The 26,373-nt window shown below is 32.0% G+C and overlaps 2 protein-coding genes and 1 long non-coding RNA gene across 3 annotated transcripts; 1 reads left to right on the top strand and 2 right to left on the bottom strand.

The window, feature by feature from the left end:
- Positions 1-340: 340 nt before the first annotated feature.
- Positions 341-5,482, bottom strand: LOC121118590 (uncharacterized). The gene is made up of 3 exons (XR_011780042.1): positions 5,233-5,482; positions 4,963-5,048; positions 341-4,756 (listed from the first exon to the last, which is right to left on the bottom strand). It is a non-coding gene; the product is annotated as an uncharacterized lncRNA (long non-coding RNA).
- Positions 5,483-7,399: 1,917 nt separating this feature from the next.
- On the bottom strand, positions 7,400-10,355 carry MTA1-like (metastasis associated 1-like). Its single transcript, XM_040713457.2, has one exon. The coding sequence runs from the start codon at positions 9,843-9,845 to the stop codon at positions 7,779-7,781; it is 2,067 nt and encodes a 688-aa protein (XP_040569391.1). The 5' UTR covers positions 9,846-10,355; the 3' UTR covers positions 7,400-7,778.
- Positions 10,356-12,775: 2,420 nt separating this feature from the next.
- On the top strand, positions 12,776-22,708 carry LOC121118863 (tyrosine-protein phosphatase non-receptor type 4-like). The gene is given in 8 exon segments (XM_040713459.2): positions 12,776-13,306; positions 17,726-18,329; positions 18,409-19,226; positions 19,229-19,532; positions 19,707-19,889; positions 19,953-20,262; positions 20,327-20,471; positions 20,544-22,708. Coding segments are annotated over 7 exon segments (3,300 nt in total). The 5' UTR covers positions 12,776-13,306; positions 17,726-17,758; the 3' UTR covers positions 21,513-22,708.
- The last annotated feature ends 3,665 nt before the right edge of the window (positions 22,709-26,373 follow it).

Raw genomic sequence — 26,373 nt, 5'->3', positions numbered from 1 at the left:
TAAAAATACATTATATCTGTGATAAATCTGAAAAGGTAATTTATAAATTACCTCTTCACATTCACACTAAAATGTAGTTAGCTTAATGGTTTCACATTCGCTTATCTTGCTGAGTTTAATATAAATTAATGACCTTGGTTCTTACATTATTATTTTCCTATTTTCTTCCAATACACTTATAACTTTTTCAAGGTAATAATCATTGAAATGTTTAAATAGAAAATTAAATTTGAAGAAGTAAACCCTGGAAAGTATTTGTCAGAAGATGTCCCCCATCATTTGGTTCAGCAGTAATTGAAATGTTATTATTTTACAAGTATATTATTAAAACAACAAATCATTTTGAAAAACTTGATAAAATCTTTTTAAATTTTAGTTTGTGTAATAATACTTAATAAAATATTAAACATACTTGAATCAGCCCTTTAAAAAAACATTGTAAATATGCTATAAGGATAAAGTAACTAATGCAAAAAAAAAACCACATATCATTATGAGAAGTTTCATCTTCTATTGTTGATAAAATTAGATTCATGTCCACTAAGTCTATTCATCTATTTTCGAAAGTAGTAGGTTCCAAATAAGAAGTGTAGTATGTATGATCCTGAAATTGTGGAGATCTTTTTTTACCTGAAATTCCAAATAAAAAAGTTACTTAAGATTTCCTTAATTATTAAATTTTTTTAGTATCAGCATTGTTCTCCCAAATGAAAATGGGTTTGTTGGAGTTTTCGGTGAGACTTGGAACTTTAGGTTTTAGATGTTTTAACAATTTTGGAATGGCTTGAGAGTTGGAATTCATTATTTTTTCAATATGTTTAGAGCAAAATCGAGAATTATATCATGGTTTCCAAAGAATTAATTTCATTTTTAGGACTCATTGCCTTCAAAGGAATTTGTCCCTTGGAAATGAAAAGTGTCATCCCCTCAGCTCAAGAACGATTCTTGTAATTCACGGCGCACGACAAGAGGACATACTTGGGGTATTTTAACAAAATATATCGCCTTTGTAGAGTTCTTCACCTAAAATATAGTATTAAATTTTGAATGTCTTGGGCCGTAACTCAAAAACATGAGGAAGTCAGCTATCGTCAAACCGGATAACCCGGTGACGTAACTCTACTTATAGGGCTATGTGTTTTGTAAAGCGTTAATTAGTCTTTTGGTATTTGATTTTTAACCATAAATACCATAAGAAATACACATTACTATGAGGTCAAGATACTTAGAGACAAGGTAGTTCAGAGATGCTATTTTCATGAAGATTTTATTGATACACACGCCCAATTCTGTGACGTCATATAGATAAAATATCTAAATATTATAAACATAAACAATCATCTTTACTTATATAATTTATCGTGGCAAATTTCACTCTTGATTATAATATTAAATATACGAACATAATAAATAGTAAAGTATACACTGTGATAATGAGTTCCTCAGACTTGTCAAAAAATATCCTGGAGACTGAAGATATAATTCATGATTCTAAATCTGATCCATTTACAGAAAGACTTGAATACTCGACCAAATCTTTTGCCATCTTTAATTGCCCAAATCCAATTGATACTTCCTACCATTTATTCTCATCCAATCATCACCTTAGACAGACTTGGATTGGTTTGTGCGAATTGAAAAAGTCGTTTAAACCAAAGACATCAAGAATTTGTGGCAAGCATTTTATTAATGATAATTTTACTTATTCAAGTTTGAGAGAGAAATTGACTTCACAAAAATCATTGAAAAGGAGGCTAAAACCTGATGCTGTACCATCAATTAATTTTGTTAAAAAATCTATTAAAAGTGATCCATTTGAATTTGTTGAAGACTCTGTGCAATATTCCTATACCAAATCGTCCACTGTGGAAGAATCAATTAATATCAAAGAGATGGAATTTTATCCAAACCTAGAATTCATGGAAGAACCGGAGCCAATCATAAAGTTAATTGATGACCCAATGGAGAAAAAAAAATATTGAATTTACAATTGAGAAATCTATTTGTTTATCAAGGACTACTTCTCAAAAAAAGAATTGTGAAAATTATGAATACCGGATGGAAATTCTAAGATACAAAGTAAAACTTTGAAATCTTCAAAGAATTTTGATGCGGGAGAAGAGAGGAAAAAAAATTAATAAAAACAAATTGATAAAAGATTTCGTTTTGGAGAAAGGCCATAGTAGATCTCAAGTTAATTTCTTGATGGGGAAGACAAATCGCTCAGGAAATTTTTCTCAAGATGAAATCATTGACAGCCTTCTACTTAGAACGATTTCTCTGAGGGCTAATAAGTTTCTGCGATAGAAAAAACTCATGTGTCTCCCCACTCCCTCTACACTATCGAATTGGATTAAAGATTTTAAAGTAGATATTGGATTCCTATGGAACAGCCTTGATGTAATGAGAAAAAACTTTTCTGCGAATAAATGCATGACTAATTTCGATTTAACAGTATTATCTTTTGACGAGGTTGAAATTGTTGAAACAATTGAATATAGTCATTCTTTGGACCAAGCCATTGGCCCATTTAAGCAAATGTAAGTGGTATTCGCTCGTGGTCTTTTGCATCAATGGAAGCAAAAATAAATTTTATTTTAATGCATATCAGAAGTAGAAAAGCAGGGTGGAAAAGTAATCCAGACAGTTAGTGACATGGGTCCTTCAACCCAAAAGCTATGGAAAGAATTGGGAATATCAAAAGACAAACCTTTTTTATTCATCCAGGTATTTGGATTTTTTTTTTTAAACGACATACTTAACCTATATTTTTTTAATGTTACAGATGACTTCGAAAGAAGAATATTTTTGATGGCTGATCCACCGCATCTAATTAAACTTGTAAGGAATAATTTATTAACAAGTGGATTTGATCTTCCAAAAGGTGGAACCCTAACGAAAGAACTTTTTAAACATGTTTTAAAAGCTCAATCACAATGTGATCTGACTCCATTACATTTCCTTTAGCCTATACATATTTATTGCAAAGGTCATGATCGTCAGCGGGTGTACTTGGCAACTCAATTACTAAGTCATGAAGTTTCCAGCTTCATAAGACTTAAATGGCCATACCTTGATGAACAACAAGTTTTTATCAATTTGATGTCCAGTTGGTACAGTGTTTTCTCATCGAGAAAAAAGTATGATACAGAAATACTAATGTGCGCTTATGGTGGATATCATTACATTGAGCAAAAAAATATTTTAGAAAAATTAATAGAAGTAATGGAGAAAGTAAGAAAATGTGGCACTGAAAAGCATAGTTGGCCCTTTCAGAGAGCGATGAAATCAGGATTCGCTAGAAAATTTGTTTTCTCGCTTGCGTCAAATAGATGGTTCTAATGAGCACCCAAGGCCAGTAGATGCTCTTAATCGCATTCGAATTTTAATGCGGGGTAAGCAAGTGGAATTCGCTGTTCCCAATGCTCCTGTTAAATATAGAAGCACAATTGAAGAAACTAAAGATATGCCTCCCTTGAATCAATTAGAACCTACATCTGGACTGGGGATAAAGAAGTGTGCCAGGAGCTATTTACGATTCATGGACATACCTACCAATTTCATATGTGATATATTAATAAATAGGGAAGTCCATATCCATCCAGAGTTATTCAAAGAGGATATTGGATATCGTTTAAAACATTTTTAAACTCTTGATGATTGTTATTACTTATTAGCAGCCTTAAGGCTTTCTATAGTGAACGTGAGATGAACCAAAGCTATATCCAAATTTTACGAGTCTGAGTGCAAATATTCCAATTTAATGCGCTTCCAGATTTCATAACAAATTTCCATTGGAGTACAGTCCATTATAAGTTCTTGACAAACTCAAATGCGAATGAACCATTCCTTCTTCATTCAAGGTATCTTCTTATCACGGGAATGAAATATATATGTGAGTAGTTATCATGAGTTAAGAACAAGGAGTAACATTTTTCATCTTTATCACACCCTTGATTGACGATTGTAAGGCTAAATCTATCCCCTAAGTAATTAATTTACTGAAAAATGAAGAATATTGGTAAATATCACAATTTAGCAAACTATTGCCATATTTGATATTTCTCTTACACTTATTGACTATTGATATTATCAATGATAATAATTTATATGATAGATTAATAATTATAATTTATGTGATATATTAATAAATATAATAATTATGAATGTACTTCTAAACAGAAACAGCTGACTATATTATGATTTATTCAGCTAGGGAACGCTTTTATTTATCCACTTGACGTCATATCTGCCTGGTGAGGTTAAAAAAATGATGACGGACCTACCTTGTCTCTAAGTATCTTGCATGAGGTTAATAGATTGACCCTTGGTTCACTCCAGATATTAGTAGAATTCATTGACCATGTTGATTTTGATTTCTTTTTTTTTTAAATGGACAAAATACACAGAATTAACATCCCTAACAATGACAATACCATTTATAATTCAAATTCAAAGGGGAATAGTCCAGTTCTAAATGGGAATAATCCAATTCAAAATGAGACCAGTCTAATTAGAAATGAAACTATTTAAGCTTATTAACTGTAGTAAATGTATATTTATATATAAAATTTACACTAATATATACTTGGATCTGAGGTAAAAGTCAAAGACTTGACAATATATTTAGGACTTGATAGGTATAAATGAATATAATTAGGTCTTTAATTTAACATCTTAATTAATATACGCATACATACCGGATCGTCAATAGGATTTTTCTTGGTGCAGGGGCGTGTTACCAATTTTGGAAAACCTGTATTCAAAAAAAAAAAAAAAAAAAAAAAAAATGAAAGACTTTTTTTTAAAAACTACATATTCTTGAATAACTTTAGTAAATAAATTGTTGACGATATATATATTGTAATCAAATAAATAGTAACAACAGATTGTTTCTGCATTCTTTTAAAAAGTTATTTCCTCAAGATTTAAAGTAGCGTTGATTTTTATTTGTATACTTACTAGCCATACATCTTGAACAGGATTATACGTCGTTATTGGTAGGATATTTTTGGTAGAAATTTATGTTACCATTGAACATTTCAAATCTAAATATATATTGTTTATTAGGTACCATAAAGTGCATTTAATGGTTGTTTTCTTTAAAAAAAATTATGGAATTATGCCCCAAAATTTCAATGAATATATGGTATGGAAGTTTTACTATGAAATGAGTTCCAACCAGAGACAAAACAGCTAATAAAATAAGTATTATATGAAGTATAAACAAACATCAAAACAACTCCAATTGAAGAAGTGCTAATAATTTCTCTGTTATCAATTCTTCTTAGATTTGAGGGATTTTTCATATCGGAAAATACTAATGGATTGACGAATAAGCGCAATATGAAGCAGAGTGTATTTCCATCATTATTCCAACAGATAACGTTTTATAGTAATAAACATTAATTATTTTGATTAGAAATTCAAAGATAACATCAATTTCAACTAAAAATAAACAATAACGATTTATAAACCTAATGTATTCAAATATTAAAGCAAAATATCAATGATGTAAAATAGTTTAAGGCGAAAGCACCGGCCACAAAATTTATAATTGTTACATGCTAATGCTACATTAGTGGAGGAAAAATATTTTAAAATTATATACAAATATATATTTATTGTATTATCAATTTTTAAACAATTTCATCATTCATTCAGAGAGAAATCCTATCACCACGACTACCTATTAAAGAATGAGCAAATTAGAAAAAACAGTTCACGCACAAACCGTTTTTCCTAATCTAATTTCAAAAAGGTGTTTTTTTTTTGTTTCTAAGGCAATTAATTGGCTGTAAACATTTATGCCGAAGGAGAATTTAATTGACTAATCAAGAATGATAATAGCATCTTTGGATAATTAAAAAAAAACTTTTTTAGGTTGTAACTACAAAAAGACTCTTCCATGATCCTATTTGTTTAATTAGGCATCCTAGTCTAGGGGTGTTGAGATTTACACATGGTCCCTCCTGGAAAGTTGTAACATTCTGCCGCTGTTTAACTCATTTAATAGCGGTCGAGTTTTGTTTAGTATTTATCCTTAATGTAAACTAATCACTGGTAGTCAACATATGAATTAAAAATAGCACCAATATTTAATGAGTTTATAGAAATAAGTAATCCGAAAAGGATATTTCTAGGAGAAAGAGAAGAGCTGATCATCATAGCAAGTATCTAATGTATAATTTTGTAACAATTGTGTTAATTATAATTTGGTTTGGCGTAAATAGTATTCAAATTAATGTATTCTAGTCTATTTCAATTAAAATAAACCTCATTCCAACAGTCTGAAATGTTGATGATTTTTCATCATAAATTATGATGAAAAATTAATAATGATAATTTGTGTATTTCAATATAAATGACGTCATTTAAATAAATATAAGATTAAAACTGCAAAACCGTTTTTCATGGTCAAATATATGAATAAATTAAAAGTGTATTGTTATGTATACTGGGCTATCAACTATTAAAGAATCTGCTTACTCTATCAACTATGGTTCTTGTCAAGATAAATTTGTGAACTCATCTTTCTTGAGCTCACCTACAAAGTCTGAAATTATGATGTTCCCCAAAATCCATAAATTGGTGGATCAGTCCAATGAATTAAGTAAAAATGTATTTACACTTATTTAATAGGTATATATTTTAATATTCATTTCGTAATTTGATAACCATTATTAGGAGATAGAAATGATAAATGCTTTAAGAAATTCACTGGTTGAATCTGTACGACAACTAATTACCTCTCTCAAATCTCAGATTGCTGAAATACAAAGTATGCGATGTCATAGACTAAAGAAGGTTCTGAATTTTATGCAAAATCTATTTTATATAGGTCAATCTGACGAAACTGAACTTCAAGGTAATTAATTGCCAATTTATAGTTAATATATCATTACTTCTCGATGCAAGTTGCAACACGCCTTGATCATTAATATTTTATAAAATTTATACAAATCGGTTATATTAAAAAGTAGTATCAAGAATGCTTCGACTTATGAGTGCAAAAACTATTTTTCAATTACAAATAATTTATTTATTTATGTGTAATTGAAGTGCTATCGTCTAACTTATATTCTTGATCTTTAGCAGTAAAGTCAGGTTTGATTAATGTTATTTCATTTTAAATTAAGAATTATTTAATTGTTAAGATATCACATCTATATTTTTCATTAATATATTCTTTAACATCGTTCTAATTTTTTTCCTCCGCATTTTTAGAATTTGCGACAGAGCTCCAATACTTTGTGAACGAGATCAACATCGAACTGGAATGTTTGTCTAGAAAAACACACTTATAGATAAAGTTTGACAACCAATGAGAGTATACTTGTTCTTTGTGTCTATTCCTCATTCTAAATCGATATAATTATGTAAAGAAAAAAAAGACTAATTCACAAAAATGTACATATATTATTTATATGATCTGATATCTCAGGAAATTCATGTGTAGGAAATACAACGTTTCAATAATAAGAACGTAAAAATCGAATGTATAAATGGCATTATTAGTCCAAATGTCGACAATAGCAACATAAATACTAGACAATATACAATGATCTAGAATTTAATTTAAAATCGAAATTCATGATAATAATTTAGGAAGGTACAATCAAGTAACACAATATACTGAATATTATTGGATAAAACACATGAACACATGTGTTTCTTAATATTTTAAATGTATAAATATAATTCCTCAGACATAATGAACGAGGAAATTTGACGGAAACAACAATGTATCAAATTCATCATATTAAATAAAAATATCTTTAAGCAGGAAATGAGATAACTTTCTTGAATGGTTTTCTAGCAGCTCTCCTAAGCTGAACAACCGGTAATCTTTTTCTGAGTTTCTTTGTGGTGATCGTTGCTTTATAGAAAACATCATCAGGTGCATCCATCCAAGAGATGACCTGCTTATGTCCTCCTTGGATTCTAGTCAAAGTAGCGACTCTACCTTTAGGTGGAACAACATTTGGAATGTGCTGACGGCCATCAGGCCGAAGTACTTTGGAGGCAGGACCTTCGGGCCCTCTTTCGTCATAAGCCCTTTTCTTATACAAGATTGCGTTATGGTTAGGAGTCGACTGATAGGAGCTGGGAACCCTATCGTATATGTAGCTACCATCGGATCGCTTATTAGGACGAGGAAAGGATTCTCTAACGGGTCTAGGTAATTGTGATCTTGGAGTAAGAATAAGCCATTCTTGTCGACCGATATCTTTTTGACCGAGGCGTTGGACAACAACACTCATATCTACTCTCTTTTTTTGAGTAAATTTGTTATAAAGACGGATTTTCTTTTCCGACATACCAGACATTTTACTGATGGCATCGGCTTTTACTCCCTTCATATCAATAGGTGTACCAGGTTTACGAGCAAAATGATGAATATTAATCATGCCTCTACAGATTCGACGAGAAGCTCTAGTAAGTGGTGTGGTTTTTAAATAAAATGCTGCTCGCGTTTTTCCAGAGCCTGATTTATTTGTTCCACCAGCAGGTGATCCAGGTTCAATAATAAGACCGGGTCTGAGTTGGGCTAATTTGGCTGCAGTTGAACTCGAAAAAGTAGATTTGTCTAAAATGAAACTGTCTTCTATTGTGGATGAAGAGACAAAAATTCCATACTTTTTATACTTGATCCATGAATATTTACTTAGATTGGGATATGCATCACAATCTTTGCCTCTGATAAAAAGTTCTCCATTTGACCCAGTGAGTCGAGTGCTTTTGTTATTGTAAGGTGGAACATAAACCTGTTTTAGTTTAGACTCCGCTTCTATGGCCTTCAACCTCTTTTGTTGAACATAGCGATCCGTTGTTTTCCACATAAAGAAGAACTCAATAATATTTTTCATTGATTTCCAAGGTAGAAAATCTCTTCTGATATCATTAAAATCTTTTCCATATTTTTCGACAGCCTCTTCAAATAGATTGGCTTCACTTGCTGACCAATCTTCCATTTCATCCCGACAAAGCATGGGACCCGTTGTAGGAACTAAGGCTCCTAGAGCGGAAGCAATATCATATTCATGCTTATGAAGTAGATGGTGAGCATGGAATAAAGTAATGTCTCTTGAGGCAGCCGCTGCACTCATATGAAGGCTGGGTTGCTTCACAGAGCTGGAACAATCCAGAGCTCTGGCAAAGGTACCCACACTACGAGAAATGATGAGGAATTTGTCGACTTGTTCCTCTGCTATGCGATGATCCGTGTTCCAAAGACGCTCTTCAAGGAGAGCCTCATCTCGTTCATCACTTTCTCCAGAGGCCAAAAGAGGAGGGACCGTGGCTTGGTAGGCAGATCCGATACGGATCTCTCCTCGGTCTGCCAAGAGCGTCTTGTGAACCGGATCGTATACCAATGCGTAAAAGAAAGCATCTTCTCGGCAGGCGTAGGACTCCAGGGTTTCCACTTCCGAAAGAAGTGTCACAGAGCATTTCCCTCGAATCAGCGTCGCCGGAAGCGTTTCCACTTGTCGAGAGAGGAAGACTTCTCGTTCCTTGAGCCATGCACGCGTCAAGCGTCTCCTACGCCGGGATCCGTCCTCTTGTTGCTCTTCCTCCTCCTCGTCCTCTTCGTCCTCGAAGTCATCCTCATCTCCCCAATGATGCTTGTCCGCTTGAGGGAGGAGGGAGGAAGGGATCTCGGAGCGACGGTAGAAACACATCACACGGGCCTCCACGTTCCCGTTCCCTCCCTTGTTTAGCTCCTCAATCCGACGAATGGCGTAGCAGTTGGAAGCGGAATTCTCGAAGTACACGTAGTCTCCAACTCGATACATGTTCCAGGAGGAGGACTGACCTGGCGGAGAATGCCCTGATGCGTTCATGGGTTACTGGGTAGGCTAAGCCGAAAGGAGATCGATCCAGGATAGTCGATAGATAACCCCAAGCCGTGTCAACAAGAATCAGTTACCAGTCACAGTAGCTCTAAGGATGGAATTAGAAACAGAAAATTATGAACAGAGGCCGGCAGTTCAGGCAAGGAGCTCAGGAGCAGCAAAAACAGAACTCAAATAACTTGGAGCTCTTTCAACAAGCGCTCGCCAGAGGGGGACACTTCTTTCCATTCATCACACTTATAGCTAAAACTTTAAAACAAAGTAGCGAAACACAGTACCACGTGATCAATATTAGTATAAGGTAGTTGTCGTGGCGATACTATTTCTTGTACGGTAGGAGTTTTGAATATTACTCCATAATTAACTTCGCAGCCTCCATGAATTCATCCTTTTAAATCAATTAACAAGATAAACTCCGTCAAGGTAAGAAAAGTTACGGTCGGATTACAGCATAATGGAAAGGGATACTGATGAGCGATGTCATCTGTTGTATCATACAAAGCGACATCTTGCGAGGGATAAATATAACTACAGGACTTTGTGTATCTCCTCAAGCTAACAGCCCCATTTCACTACTTTGGTTTAAAGAATAAAGCACACCACCAGTAGGACTCTTTTATTTCTTATTGAAGATTCGAGCTACTATCATATTTATAATCAGTAATCACGCAGTCTCTATTCCATTAATTTTATTACTTTTTGTAGCCGACTAACTTAATAGTTTTTTCATATTTGTAACTAGGATTGCCAATTGTCCCTTAAAAATGGAATTTAGAAAACAAGCAACATGCCAGTATTGAGCTGAAATGAGACAAACTTTGTCCCGTAATACTTTAAAAAAATGGTCATGAAAATAGAATTTAAGGCATACTTTCTATCTATTTTTTTATATTAATGTATACAGTTTTATGTAAGCAAGACAGGTTTCTGTCTAAAAAAGATTCTTATTTTATTCAGTTGATTTTTTATTATTAAAGTGAATTGCTCGATAATAAAATGCGTTCATTGTGTTAATGTCACTAAAAAATATGCATCTCATTCAATTCAGGTTCCAATAGTTAGAAAATTGGAAAATAGGAAAAAATTGGTTGACAACCATCCCTTAAAAAAAGAATCATATTTAGAAAAAATGGCACCCGTCCTGGTGCTGCCAATGAGATGTCCCTTATTTATTTTTCAGAGAGTTGGCAACCCTATTTGTAACCAGCTTTGCAAGCCCTCCGTCATTTAATCAGATAAATATAGAAATGGAGTTACCCATTCGTACAATACTACATTCAAAAATTAAGGAAATACTTGATATCCTCATTAATTAGAATAAATATATTTATAAATACAAATAATCATCATGAATTATGATTTAATATATGTAGTTATATCAAATATATAAAATACATAGAGTGACAATATTGTGCAATAGTGAGGTAAATTCTTTGACGCCGCAACAGCAGACAAGAGAAAATTGATAGTTGACCAAAACTCGTAAACATAGTTTTGTATCCATTATCCTACATTTATTTAAAAAATTAAAGACCTAATTTGCATCTCATTATTGATTAGATCACATCCATTAACCCACAAGTCATTACTACAAGCGTATATTATTTAAATAACAAAAATACATATAGTCACAGGTTGAATATACCAACTTTAATAACCTATAATTGTACCTCCTGAGTGGTAATTTTTACAAAATTCTTCAAATATGGAAATATTCTTAGATAAATCATGAATATTGTGACCCCGAGCAAGAAACGATAAACAAAGCTGGTAATGAAATTAAGAAGGGGAGTGAGGAATGTCCTAACATGGGAAATATATGTTTTTTCGCTTAGTACTTTAATATGATGACTAATTTATTATTTAGGTCTATCAGTAATCTGATAATTTATATCGTAGATCTAGAGGATCTTAAATACTTTTTTGAATTATTCTTATTAAAGATAATTAATTTGGGATAGTATTATAAATATAGTAAACAAATACTAAGTCTACTGTATTATTCTCAAATTTTACTTAAAGTGAATAAATTGTATATCATTTCAATTTGGCAAAACGTAAAAGTTAGAGGAGTTAAGAGACCAAAGTTTGGAGCATACTCACGAATCTTATTTAATTTAAGAATAAATAATTATTAATTCTTGAAAGGAATTAGTCAGAATAATCTCCCGAATCCATTATTAATATTGGGAAAGATTGAATAAAATTATATTCAAATTTAAATAAAATATTAATTATTTTTGTTACAATAAACATTTAAAAAAATAAAGGTATTTGAAGCGTCCTCTATGTTTTTAAAATACAATTCGAATATTTTTGTAAACTATTTCTTCACAAGTCTACAAGTACTACTACTAGAGAAGGACTCGAGACATAAATAAGTCAGCTGTTGACTGTATTCCTTTTACTTCAATATTATTTGTGATGTTATAAAAGTGAAACAAATCAATATTTATCTAGAGGGCGCTATTTTTATTTTCATTATGGTATTTCTAATTTTATATTTCATAATATTTTTCATTAAAGAACCTTTCAACTTTTATAGAAATTTAGGATGCAAGGTCAGTTATGATTGATGTATAATAACAAAAGTAACTATATTTTCCATTGTTTTGGCTCAGCTATGCACTCATTATTAATATTGGGTTAACCTAATGTCTATTGACACTATATGTATATTTGATCTCTTCGAGAAAAAATAATAAATGAATTGAATTTGGGGACTACACTCAACAGCTGTCTCTACCCTACCTCTACCCCTTATCTCTTGTGGTTCTTGACTAAAATTATTCTGAATTCATATTATATTATTATTACCATCGGTGTCCGCTTTGTGGCTAATAAGAAGGAAGAAGAAGAGGATTGGCAGCTAGCGCCAATAAGAAATAAAAGAGGAAGATGGAATTAAAGAGTGGAGTAGAGGAGAGGGGGTGAGCGGAGAAGGGGAAAAGAGTAAACTCAGTTAGTAGACACAGCATTCGATCAAACAGCTAGGAGATGAAGAGAGAGCTAGAGAGAGAGAGAATTAGAAAAGAGAAAGAAAGAAACTCTTTGATGAGCAGAGTTGAATTTGAAGTGTGCTGTGATTGAAGGGAGAGCTAGCTAGCTAGAAAAGAGACAATAATAATAGGCAATAGCAGCAGCAGGAGCAGCAGCAATAACAGCAATTAGAAGGAAGGAAAAAGAGAAGGAAAGAAATATATATTTTTTCTCTCTCTTACTTCTACAACAATAACAACAAAAAAACAATTAAAAGTTACTATCAGTGCTACTCAACTACTCCGAATTGTCTCATGAGCTAGGATAACTGGGATCATGGTGTAAACCTTCGCCGCCGCCACTTCCTCTTTCATCCATTCGTCATGACTCTCTCCTATGACTAATGGTTTGGAGCCTCCATCATTCCGTCGTCAATTCCTTTGTTGGCAAGGATGCCTCTGGATTCTGAGGTAAGAAACGGATCATCTTTGGTACTATTGGTTTGTACAAGTGCGAATTAATCATTAATCATTGTGTGTGGCTGCCTATTTCTTTTGTTGCGGAAATCAGTGAGGAATTTCTTTGTTGTGATTTTTGAAAAGGTTGTGGAAGTGGGTTCGAAAAGGAAAGCGGATCTATGTCATGTACGGATACTCCATATGTGGCCCCTCAACATAGAAAAAATCTTGAACAAAAATCAAAAAAACTGAGAAAACACCATTTTTGGTTTATTTCAGAACTACATACAGCCAAATAAATATAGGTTATTTATTCAAATTACTGTGATGAGTGTAGATACCCAAGAATTTTAGCTATAGCTTAAAAATTTAATTTGATCAAGAAACTTATATTGGCCCCGATATGCTCTTTCAAAAATAAATCCATCTACTTCTCTTTCTTTTATTGTGACGATCAATTTGGCTACTTTAAGTGCAATTTGCGGCATGCCCAAAGGGTTAATAGTACAATTTGTAGTTTCATTCGTCCAATAATACTAATGTAATATTCACTTGATTGTGAGAAAAATCATTCTAGATTGTTTATGTGTTGACGGACCACATATATAGACACTGTCTCTTTCCTAAATTGCTAAATACACACTCTGGCAACCCGCCACAACTAGCAAGTTTTCAAATGATCACTCGAAGGTTGTTACAACAGCCTTGAACATTCAGCAATCTTTCTAACAGTTTTTGCTTCTCAACTTATTCATACTCTTTTATTCCTCATTCAAAGGGACTCTTCAAAACTTTGGAGGAATAGAAAGGACTCAGTTTCAAGTCTCATATAATAATTCATATTATTACGTAGTTGCTAGAAGTTATTATCCATCTCAAGTATTCAAATAATAACCTTGTAAAATCAATTAAATGATGTGAAGGATGATGTTTGAGGGAAGGGACAGACCTATGAAATAATTTACTTGTTTTATATATATATATATATAAAGATAATAGTTGAATAGGAATCTATTTATTTACGAATATTTCATATCAACAATGGCTTATAAGTCATTTATTTAATTATGTTATGTAGTAGGATATAATTATGGATGTAAAAATTGTCAAAATCCTCGTAAGCATACATTTTTATATTGGCTATCTGTAAGACATTACTGCACTTATTAATGATTCCTTCCTATTTTATAAGCCAGCAAAGTGGACTATAGTTTTGATAGTGATATTTATCAGTAGATATGTTACTAATGTATGCTTTTCTTTTTGATTTACACTCACGAAGATTTAGACAATTTTCTCATCCCTAGATATAACAATAAATTGCAATACTACATGTGCACCACATATCACATTGTAATTCAAATCATATATCTCTGTTGTTTAGTCTAATGAGGCGATGAGTGAAAAGGGAAAGATTGCTCATATCGTACCAATATATGTATGTATTATATATATAAACAGATACTACTGTGTCCCTATCCCTGTGTTGTTGATGATATGAGGGGAACAATGATAAATAAATACATACACTTATGAGATTAGATGTTGTTTTTTTAAGAGTCCAGGTAAAAAGTTAAAATTATTCACCCCCCCCCCCATTTTTTTTGTTGAAATTATTAGTTTCGTTTATTTTATTTTATTTTTTTCTCCTTCTACTATTTACCTCTTTCTTAATTCTATGTCTTAAGAAGTAGTCCTACTAATAGTAGTACGGAAAGACACTTCATTATTACCATTGCCTAAAGGAGAAAGTGAAGGGGAATTATTATTATTATTATTATCAATCATGGGGAAGTTGAAGTAAGTGGTAGTTGTGGCCACAATGTGTTAGTTATCTAATGATTCTACTTTTTTGATTACCTATATACATACATAGTACATACCTATCGTCCCTTCCACCCTATTCTCTCTCCCAATCTCCTTCTACATATTATATGTATATATAATATGTTGTAAGAGAACAAAAGTTTCATCTCCTAATATGGTATTGGTATACAGTAATGAGAGTGAAACAAGTATGTTTCCCTACCTTTTCCTTTCATCACCACCAGTGAATAAGTACATCAACAGTAGTAGCAGTGTTGGTAATAATAATAATAATCCTATTAAAATATGTAGCCCATCAAACCAAAAACTAGCAAATTGCACTCTTAAGGTAGCCAAAGTTGATTGTGCCAATAAAAGGATGAGAATTGTATAGATTTTATTTGTTAAGGGCAGTTCAAGGACAATATAAATCTCTTAAATCAAATAAAAATTAAAAACTATGGCTAAAATCTTTGGGTATCTTAACTCATCAAACAAATTTGAATACTAAGTCTATTGTGAAATCAATTATGCCAATAAAATATAGGCCTGTATGCACATTTATATATATGAAGTACACAAAATAAATTAGGATTCTCTTATTTCACATATGTTGTTTATAAAAATAAATGCAAAACTCTAATTTACATTTTATCCTATGGAAGAAGCGTGTAATTAGTGTGGTTTCCAATAGTACTTTATTTTGGTTTTTATTGTTGTGTTGTTTTTCTCTAAATTCAAGATTGAGATTATATTTAATTGTTTATGCACATTCATAGTTATATATCGGTCTATCGAATCTATTCCTTCCTTTTCAAAATACATAAGCACATACAAGTATTTCGTATTCTATTGAAGAGGTATTTTCCCCGTTTAATTTTCAAATAAACACTTGGACGATATTTTATTTTTGTTTTTCTTCATGTGTTTTGTTTGTTATTTGTAAAAACCTACAAGTTTTTTCGTTGATTAATTGCTCATCTTACATTTGTGTCGTAAAAAAAGGTAATGACTTATTGACTGCTTGTTTTACACACACCATACTTAGTTACTCCTAGGTATTTATCTGATTCTTAAGCTGAATGAAACTTCTACTAAAAAATATCACTGTCATACATTATATTTTAGTTCTCTATAGTTTCAATAATGCAGTGAAAGTTCATGCATATGTTTGTATTGGCCATGTTTTAATCAGGATAAAAAGAAAAATAGTAGCAGTTGACTTTTATGAAGTATTGTTTTTTTGAGAATGGCTCATGACTTACCCATATAAATTAGCATACAAAATTTCCCTCGTGTACTGTACTACTATATTGTATATTATTTATATCTTAATGACCTTGATGTACGTGTGTTACTTATTAGTCATTCATATTTGTCTATGTTTCTATTCATGAATGAAAATAGTTGGTGATTATGCCAGCGGTTCTGTGTGACCCTTATTTGTTCTTGATTCAAGTCAAGTTCGTTCTATAGGTGGTGTATTTTTTAAATTAGCTATAATAATATCCTTTCTTTAGTACATGATATATCATGTTTTTGGGTATGATTCATGGTCGAACTTGGAGGTTTTTATTTATTTTCAAAAACTTTGAAATGAGTGAATTAGGTTACGGTTATTATGATGTGATTTCGAAGATAAATGTTGTATAGTTTGAAATATCTTGAATTAATGGAAGAAAAGTCATGAAGTTATGTGTTATAATAGATATCAAAGTCTTCAACGGCCTACTACAATTAGTTTTTATTCTCCTTTCTTTAGTGCATAAGTTTTAGTGTTGAGTCTTGGTCTAAGACTGAATTTTTTCCCTGGTTTGGTCTTGGCTGATTTTTCTAGACCAATTTAGACCAATATTTCTGCCCAGACCGTAGATAGAAATTTAATAGCTGCCCATTTTTTTCTGTCTCAAACTATGGACCAATTTTCAACCCATCCTGATTTTTGAGTTGTACAAATATGATTTATTATTTATGCTACAAATTTAAATTCCTATGGGATTATTGTTCGGATGTTCACAATTTTGAAATACGGATGACATCATCAACAGTTTATCGATAGAATCTGTCTACACCGAATTTTAAATTAAACAGATCCGGATTGAACTTTTTTCAATGACCGAATTAGTTCGGTCTTACAAAAATCATAACGGTCTCAGACCGGTCTAGGATTTTCATACCTAAACCTAACACTAATAAATATGTATAATATGCGAAATTGATAAGTTATAATCCACAAGAAATATTATTCATAGAGAGGTCTCCCATAGAAACTCATCTTATCTTTTATTTTTTATAGATTTTTGTAAGAGACACTATGTATTGACTAATTGATCTTTTATCATTTCCTTAGTTGATATAATTATAGGTATTTACTCACTCACTCTATGTACATACATAATTATCTGTAGTTACACCTACTATCCGCTGCTGTTGTTGATTTATTTATTTTTGCATGACTTTATATTAATATGGGACAATGAATGTATAATTTGGATGAATCATGCAGTTATACTATAATCATACTCATTTGCAGTCACATACTCTGTTCTTCTCCCTTTCAATAACTTTTGCACTTATTTTGCGTATATATTATAGTTTTAACAGTATTTGCATTTTTGTTTTCAGATGTGGATAAATTAAAAGAAGTATAAAAAAAACATGTTTGATTCTCTGAGTAAATCAATGAGCAAGGGGGGATTAATGGCAAGTCGCTTTACCCCTTCTGCTCCCTCGATATCATCCTCCACTTCTCCTCATCACTTCTCTGCTTCCACAAAATCTGTCGCATCATCAACCCTCACTAATAGTTCAAGTATACTAAGTCGAAATAATAATTTAAGTACAAACAACAACAACAACATCAATAATAATAACAACAAAAACTCATCCACCAACTCTTCATTATCAACATCCTCTTCGGGTCGGAAGACTTTACTTGCAAGGGTTATGTTCCTAGATGACAGTTTTCATACTTTTGAAGTAGATAAAAAATCTAAAGGCTCTGTGCTATTGGAATCTGTTTTCAATCATTTAGAATTGACTGAAAGAGAATACTTTGGTTTGGTCTTTTGTGATACTGGAGGACCACTTCCATTGTCACATTCTCCAGAAGTGTCAAGATGGCTTGATGCTCATAAAATGATAAAAAAACAAACCAAAAATGCAATAAGCTCCAACACGAAAGGCTCTCTACTTACCCTCTACTTTAGAGTCAAGTTTTATGTAACTGGTAAGACCTTTTTCTTCATTCATTGTCTTTCATTTAAATTTCATATCATACTATTAAATATCATTTTTATTTACTTCAGATCCGTCCCAATTAAAAGAAGAATTTACTCGCTATCACGTTTACTTACAAGTACGCAAAGACTTAATGGAAGGTCGCCTTAAAGCCCCTTCTTCAACTCTGTGTCTTCTTACGAGTTACGTTGTCCAGTCTACAGTAGGAGATTATGATCCAGATATGTGTCATACGGATTATTTAACACGATTCAATGACCTCAAAAAACATTGCATATATATCCCTGAGCAAGATACAAAAATAAGTTCATCATCGTCTTTAAATGATTTTATTGAATCTAATGAAGAAGTAGATCGTCGTATCACTGAACTTCATAAATTACATAAAGGCCAAAATCCAGCAGACTCTGAATTCAATTTCTTAGAGCATGCAAAGCGCTTAGAAATGTTTGGTATAAATCTACATAATGGCAAAGATTCTAATGGACGTGACATTCAGTTAGGTGTAACTTGCATAGGTCTAGTTGTTTTTCAAAATAACCTTAGGATTAATACTTTTTCTTGGTCAAAAATTGTCAAAATTTCTTTTAAGAGAAAACAATTTTTTATTCAATTACGCAAAGAGTTAACTGAGGACTATGACACTCTTTTAGGCTTCAATTTAACATCCTATAGATCTTGTAAAAATCTGTGGAAGTCTGCTGTTGAACATCATTCTTTCTTTCGTCTTCATTCATCACCTAGAATTAATAATGCAACACCAAGTACCTCAACGGCCCCGAGACGTTTCCTAATGACTCTAGGATCTAGATTTAGATATAGTTCAAGACATGATATTCACACGTCGCCTTTTGGAAGATCTCATTCTAAAAGTTTCTCAGAAGAACACTACCACTTAATCTTGAAACTCCGGTCCAGAATTCTGCCAACCGAGTTCCTCGTCTAGCATCTCCAGAAACATCTAGCATAGGCTCAAGTGTACATAGTAACGGTGGAAGTCTTAAACCTAGTGCTCCAATAGTTACACCAATTATCGTAGAAAATACTACAACTACGCCCTCTGAAAGGGGTCACAGTAGCTCTGGATCTCTAGCTCATCGCGCTATTGAAAGTTTTAATCATAGAGTTCAAAGTCTTAGTACTAAATTGCCCAAAAAGGCATGGCAGGAGGATATTATGTCTGATGATGAGGGTAAGATATAACTTCAAAGTAATGAAAATCTCAAATATTATGTAATTTTTAGTCCATATTTGGACTATGTTATTTAAAAAAAAATGATTATTCTAAACAATGATTGAGATTACTATGTTTTGCTGTAGAATATTTTAAGTTAACTGATGTGATATGACCATTTCTAATGATTAGGTGGGTTTTTAGATTCTCGCCAAAGAAATGTTTCTTCCTTAAGTCGACTTTCGAAATCCTCAAATCCATCATCATCTAGCTCTATCATCAAACCTAAACAACAGTCCATTTTTCAACCAACCTTGTTGACTGGAGGAGGTGGAATTGCATCAAGTCTAGCCACAGTCAGATTAGCCTATGCAGGTAAATGCTAAATTATTTCTTGTTACAATATTACAAATTTACTAAACTTGTACTCATTAATAGACGAATCGAGTTTATCGACGACTGCATCGACACAAAACAGTGATACTGCCTCAAATTCTGTAATTTCTTCTTCTACTTTGACTAATGGAGACAATAGTCCATTCATAGAATCTCTTAAATGTAAATCAACAGAAAATATGATTAATAACAATCAATCTATTCTGTCTGATGGAGAGAGTGGTGGAGGTCTTGTATATATAAAAATATTTGCTGATGAGTTTGGAAGATTTGGATTTAACGTTAAAGGAGGAGCAGATCAAGATCTGCCCATAATTGTATCTCGAGTTGGTCCTAATACTCCTGCTGATACGTAAGTTTGTATAATACTCCATCTGATTTTTTGTATAAATATGTTTATATTTATTCTATGGTAGGTGCTATCCTAAATTAAATGAGGGTGATCAAGTAGTTTTGATTAACGGAAGAGATGTATCTAATCATACTCATGATCAGGTCGTGAGTTTCATTCGAGCCTGTAGTGAACCACATTCTCGACAATTAATACTTGCTGTTAGACAGGTAATTTTCCATAATGTTTCCTTCATAGATTCTAGTTTTATTGTTAACTCTGTACTTATTTATATTTTGCAGAATGTTTACATTGGCGAAGACGTGGAGGAACCTGAATTCCAGTATGTACCTGAAACTCCTCGCATAGTCTCAGCACCTCCAGGAACGCAAGCTTTATCACAGTCTATGCTTCTCCTTGAAGAGAGTTTAGAGTCTGGAGCTATAAACGGCCAGTTTGAGCAACTTTATCGTCGCAATCCTAATCTTTCTATCACTGAATGTCATAAAATTGATAACTTGAGTAAGAATAGATACCGAGACATTTCTCCATACGACAAAACTCGAGTGAACATTAGAAATTGCCCTTCTGGAGATTATATTAATGCTAACCATGTTGTCATGACAGTACCAGGATCGGGTATCATCAACAGATATATAGCAACCCAAGGTCCATTAAGTACTACATGTCCTGACTTTTGGTTCATGATTTGGGATGCACAAACTTCATTGATAATTATGTTAACGACTATAGTAGAGCAAGGAAGAGTTAAGTGTCATAAATATTGGCCTGATTTGGATGAAAAAATGGAATTTGAGTCAACTGGCCTTGTAATTAAATGTATTGGAGAGAAAAAACATGACAATTTTGCATTTAGGGATTTCACTCTCATCAATAAAGAAGGAGAAGAGAGATCCATTTCTCAAATGGCCTATCTTTCTTGGCCTGATCATGGAGTTCCCGAATCTTCTGATGAATTTGTTGACTTTGTCGAAACCGTTAGAACACATAGAGCTGCTAGTATAAATCCCACAGTGGTTCATTGCTCAGCAGGAATAGGAAGAACTGGAGTATTGATTCTGATGGAGACTGCAGTTAATTTAATAGAAGCTAATCAACCTGTATATCCTTTAGACTTGACCCGTGTTATGAGAGATCAGCGAGCTAGTATGATTCAAACTCCAACTCAGTATCGATTTGTATGTCAAGCAATACTCAAGGTTTATAAGGAAGGAAAGGTCAAACCTTTACCAGAGTTTTGTGTTACTTGAACATGTTCACATTATCCTTTCCACATTTTAATATTTATTTTCTACATGTCAAAGAAATCAAATTTGAATAGTAGACTGTTTATATACCTACATATATTTTAGTTCACTTTTTAGCGATTATTTTAGCAGCTAAGAATTTGTCAGATTCTCTTCATTTTATTTGTGGTCAATGAATGAGTTTTTTTCTTGAAAATTACAATATGATTTTATTTTTAATATATATTGAAACACTCCTATAATAATGAACGTAGTAGTCCCCCATTTAGTTTAAACTAATTAATTGACACCTTTTACATAATATCTACGTTGTTGACCCTCGTCTTTTTACTATCAATTACTACCCTTACTACTTTACGGTGCCAAAGTGAACATATGACTTATTTACTGTAGTAATAATATTGATTATATGTAATTTTTTCCTCTTGAGATTTGCTGTCATGTTCGAAATAATTTATTTAATTATTTTCACCATCTTTTAAATAAACTATATTTTTCCAAGATTTTTATAAATATATTTTTTCTCCTATTATGATAATAATTAAAATGTAATAATATTGTTTGCCTTGGAAAATTACTCTACACAAAAAAATATCAGGATTATTATAGCTTGAATTGTGTTTTCCCTACCTATTTTCCCCCTCTTTCCTATATTATATTTATCTATTTATTGTTATGTTTATCTCTTCCGAGGTTATTTTTTAATTACTAAAGACTTTTTTTAAGAAAACAAAAAACAAACAAAAATCAATCCAAGAATGAATAAAGAAATTAAACGACTCTAGCGAAAAAGTTAATGAATACTGACATACATCGAATTACCTTCCTTTTATTTTTTTAAGATCTCTTTTATTTGTTTATAATAATGACTTATTTCTTGTATTCATAATGATTTATGCAAATAACCAAGAAATAAAAATATATAATTATTATTTAATTCTCAATAAAGATTGTCAAACACATTCTATTTTTATAAACGAATTCCTTACTTACGAATGATGATAATTAATTATTATTAACTCTCAACACATTCATTTAGTGTTATGTGACTGCCCTATTTATTAAATCATCAAATGATACCCTATATATAATTCATCCTTTGTATGTACATATTAACTGTTGATTTATATTGTACATGTATGTACTATAATTGTGTTATGAAATCTTGCATTAGCTGTGAATATACATTCTTCTTTGAACTTCTCACATTTTTTTTTATAATATCTTGTCATTAGTTATTACTAATTCGTATCTTCTGATGTAAGAGAAATATGTATCGCCAGGAGTTGTAAATCCTAAGCATTTTGTAGTATGAAGGTTTTTATTTTCGCTATTTACTTCGATATATGCTGATAGAGATCACTATAAAAACTATAGTGACCCTTGCTCACTGATACGTTTGAAATCTCAAAATAGAGAGAAACAATAAAAAAGAGCACTAATATCTTTCAAATTACTAAACTACTCTTTCTACGAGGATTTTGGCAATTTTCCCATCCCTTATCATCAGGTTTTTAAATCCCAAGCATTGTTTAGCCTTGATTTTTTTTGTCGGCATCTTAAATAGTGTACTTTTATTTTCTGAAGCTGTTATCATTATTTTTCAGGAGATAAAATATATGTTAAGTGTAACCACGAGTGCGTGAGCTCATGGATAATAACACTGATAATTAATTGGTTAGGATAAGTCATTTTTTTGACGACTCTGAGTAGAATTGTGGATCGAAAACTGAGTTATTCTTACATTATATGTTCTTGCTTGATTTGGAGTGGGAATAGTATCTATTACCTTCCTTTGATAGCTGCTTAATGGAATGTCGTGACAGCTAAGTTGCTCTTCTCCAAATTGTCAGGATTACCATGTTTTTTTTAATAATTTACTGCCAGATCATATTTTTTACAACTTTCTATGATCATGTCTCTTTAGGGGCATTCCATGTCAAGCGTACACACCCTTCTGCCATCACCATCACCGGTTTTGAAATTTTTTGGTCAGGATGCTTATCCCAATCATAAATAAAATATGTCTAAAATTTTAGAATTGTGGAGGTGCGAGGTCCCGTTTGAGAGTCCATCTTAGTTTGGCCCCCTTCGAAAGACCTTCATACTTAAGTATGCCATTACTCCATTTAGAATAAGCCGATTTCATTTTTTTTTTCGATTAAAATATTTTTAAGAGTTTCAATTTATATTTTATAAAAAAATAGCATATGTGCAAAAAATATTATGAAAACATTATTGCAAAATATAAAAAATGGGGCTTCAGCCTTGCTTCAAAATTGATTTCGCCATTTTTTTTGTGATAACTTCGACTTACTCACATTCTATAGGTGTACTAAAAATTAGAAAGGGATCTCAATGGGATTTTCATATCGCTGCTGAGTGTCATTTTTTTCGCTACTAGTCATGGCAAAGGGGCAGCGGATGGAGTCGGAAGGACAACTAAAAGAGAAGCCACAAAAGAGAGCCTTCACCGTCCTTACGAGTTTGTTTCTAATCCTTTAAAGTCAATGGAGTGTGATTTTTGTACACATGCTGACTAAAAAAATGATCGATTTTTTTAAAGAAGAGGTTGAACAGTGCAAAAAACCATACTAGGTACCCAGAAGCTTCATACTTTTATATCTGAAACAGATACATCCGTTAGAGTTTTGGAGTACAGCAACGCAGCTGAGTCAAGAGTGGAATCATTGGTTCATACTGTATATACTCTGGAAAATAAAAATCCAAAATCTACTTTAAATAATTTTATACAATTAGCAAAACTTATATTTTAGTCCTTTGAAATAATAAAATATTTTATTTTGATAAATATGATAAATGATACAATTACATATATGACAAGAATATGAATACTTATAAGTTAAAGGGGATAGAAAGGAAGAATAACACATATACTACATATGTTTTTATTAAAAAAACGGAATTTACTATTATGGCGATTATGACCTTTTCCAGTTATAGGCCTGAATGAAGGTGGTCCCATTAAGATCACATTCTATTTTTTCTGCACACCTATAGAATATAATTAAGTCAAAGTTCTTACAAAAAATTGGCGAAATCAATTTTGAAGCAAGAAGGGGGGCGCCATTTTATATATTTGCAATAATGTTTCTGTAATTTTTTTTTTTGCAGATATACCGTTTTTTATAAGGTATGAATTGAAGCTCGTACACTTAAAAATATTTTTATAGAAAAAAAAAAATGAAATCAGTTCAATCTAAATGGAGTTATGGCTTACTCAAGTTCCAAAATCTTTCGAAGGGGCAAAGTTTGAGGGACTCCCAAATGGGCCCTCGCACCTTCACAAGTCTAAAATTGTATACATGTTCTTTCTTTGACGGGACAAACACCCAGACCAAAATTTATCAAAATCAGTGTAACCTTGTCAAAAATTTCCAATAAAGTGTGTTCACTTGACATGGAATGCCCCTTTATTAATATTTCATTACGATATTTATATGAATATTATATTGAGTGAGTCTTGATCATTATGTTTTTTTTTCTAATTTTATACATATGTATTAAGATATTCAGTTAGGGTCATTCCAAGCCAAAACATCCTTAAATTTCAAAAAGTATGACCATATATATTGGTCTTTTACCATAGTGTATCTGAGTATGAGGCGTCATGGAGTTCTAAATGTGTAAAGAATTTATGCCGGATTTACGAAAATATAACTTTTATTTTCTGTCCTCTCAGCCACATACTTAAAATTAGCCTTGAAAATGTGTGTTGTTAATTACTAGAAGTTATTTTTTGAGGAGTAATGTACTTATTTATTAAAAATATTTCCTTTAACATGAATAAAATATACCCTCGTAGCATAAATATGCTTTAATTAATATACACACGAATTTTGAACATAATTATACAAAAATAGAGCAAATTATTGTTAAAGTAAGACTCTATTCATATTTCGTCAACTTTTTTTGCATAACTTGTGTGGTATTATCGGCGTGAAATTACCCACAAGTGTTTAGATAGAGTACCTAACATATCTGAACTACTCAATCCTGTACTTACACTAAAGTTATTTTTTCATGGACTCGAATTTGTCTCAGACTATGAGGTTTGAGAACCGTATGAACTAAGAATAGGAGTCATTTGTCCTTTGAGCTCTTAGTTTTTTTTGAATAGCTATTATTTTAATCCAGCTTTTTCCACAGACTTTTCACATAATATATTATGTATAATATGTAAAACTATGGTTTTTTAAAAAGGACATATTTATGCTTTTATCTATGAGCCGTCTTAGCCTAATTAAAGGTTCCGGTCTGAGAATTTTTTTTGGCCCTACCATGCGATAAATAGCAAAAATACACATTACCTTAACTTGGCAAGCCTCTGGGATTGCAAAAAGCCCTGTCTAGACTACATTTTCTCTTTTTAACTTTCGAGTCTAACTCAAGTCGGAAGTCTTCAAAATATGGACTCAATCCAAGTTCCCTCTAGGCCCTTTACTTGGATTTTTCGGATCTCGGAAAATTTGCCTTGGGTGTACTTGCCGTTTGGAAAGTTTGCTCTGAGAAAAATTTGCCACTTTTGTTAAAACCAAAATAATAAGATTTTTAAAACTGATTATGGAGTATTTCTAGATTATTTTACTGTAATTTGATTTGAATATCTAAATCAATATATGAGGGGATTATTTAGCGTGTATTAGGATAAAACTAGTAAACAGATTTGTGAAATTGTACTATAACCATGAAAGATGATCGTGGACTCAGAGACTGTCCTGAAGCCTTTTATAAAAACCAAAGAATTGATCTTCTACTTATTTGAATGTAGTTTACCAAATGCTACTTAGAAAATAATAATTATATTGCTTTATCCATGGATACCAGAGATTCTCTGTTATCC

This window comes from Lepeophtheirus salmonis, chromosome 5 (genome assembly GCF_016086655.4).
Source record: "Lepeophtheirus salmonis chromosome 5, UVic_Lsal_1.4, whole genome shotgun sequence".
In the NCBI taxonomy this organism is placed as follows: domain Eukaryota; kingdom Metazoa; phylum Arthropoda; class Copepoda; order Siphonostomatoida; family Caligidae; genus Lepeophtheirus; species Lepeophtheirus salmonis.
This window is presented reverse-complemented; position numbering and strand designations above follow the sequence as displayed.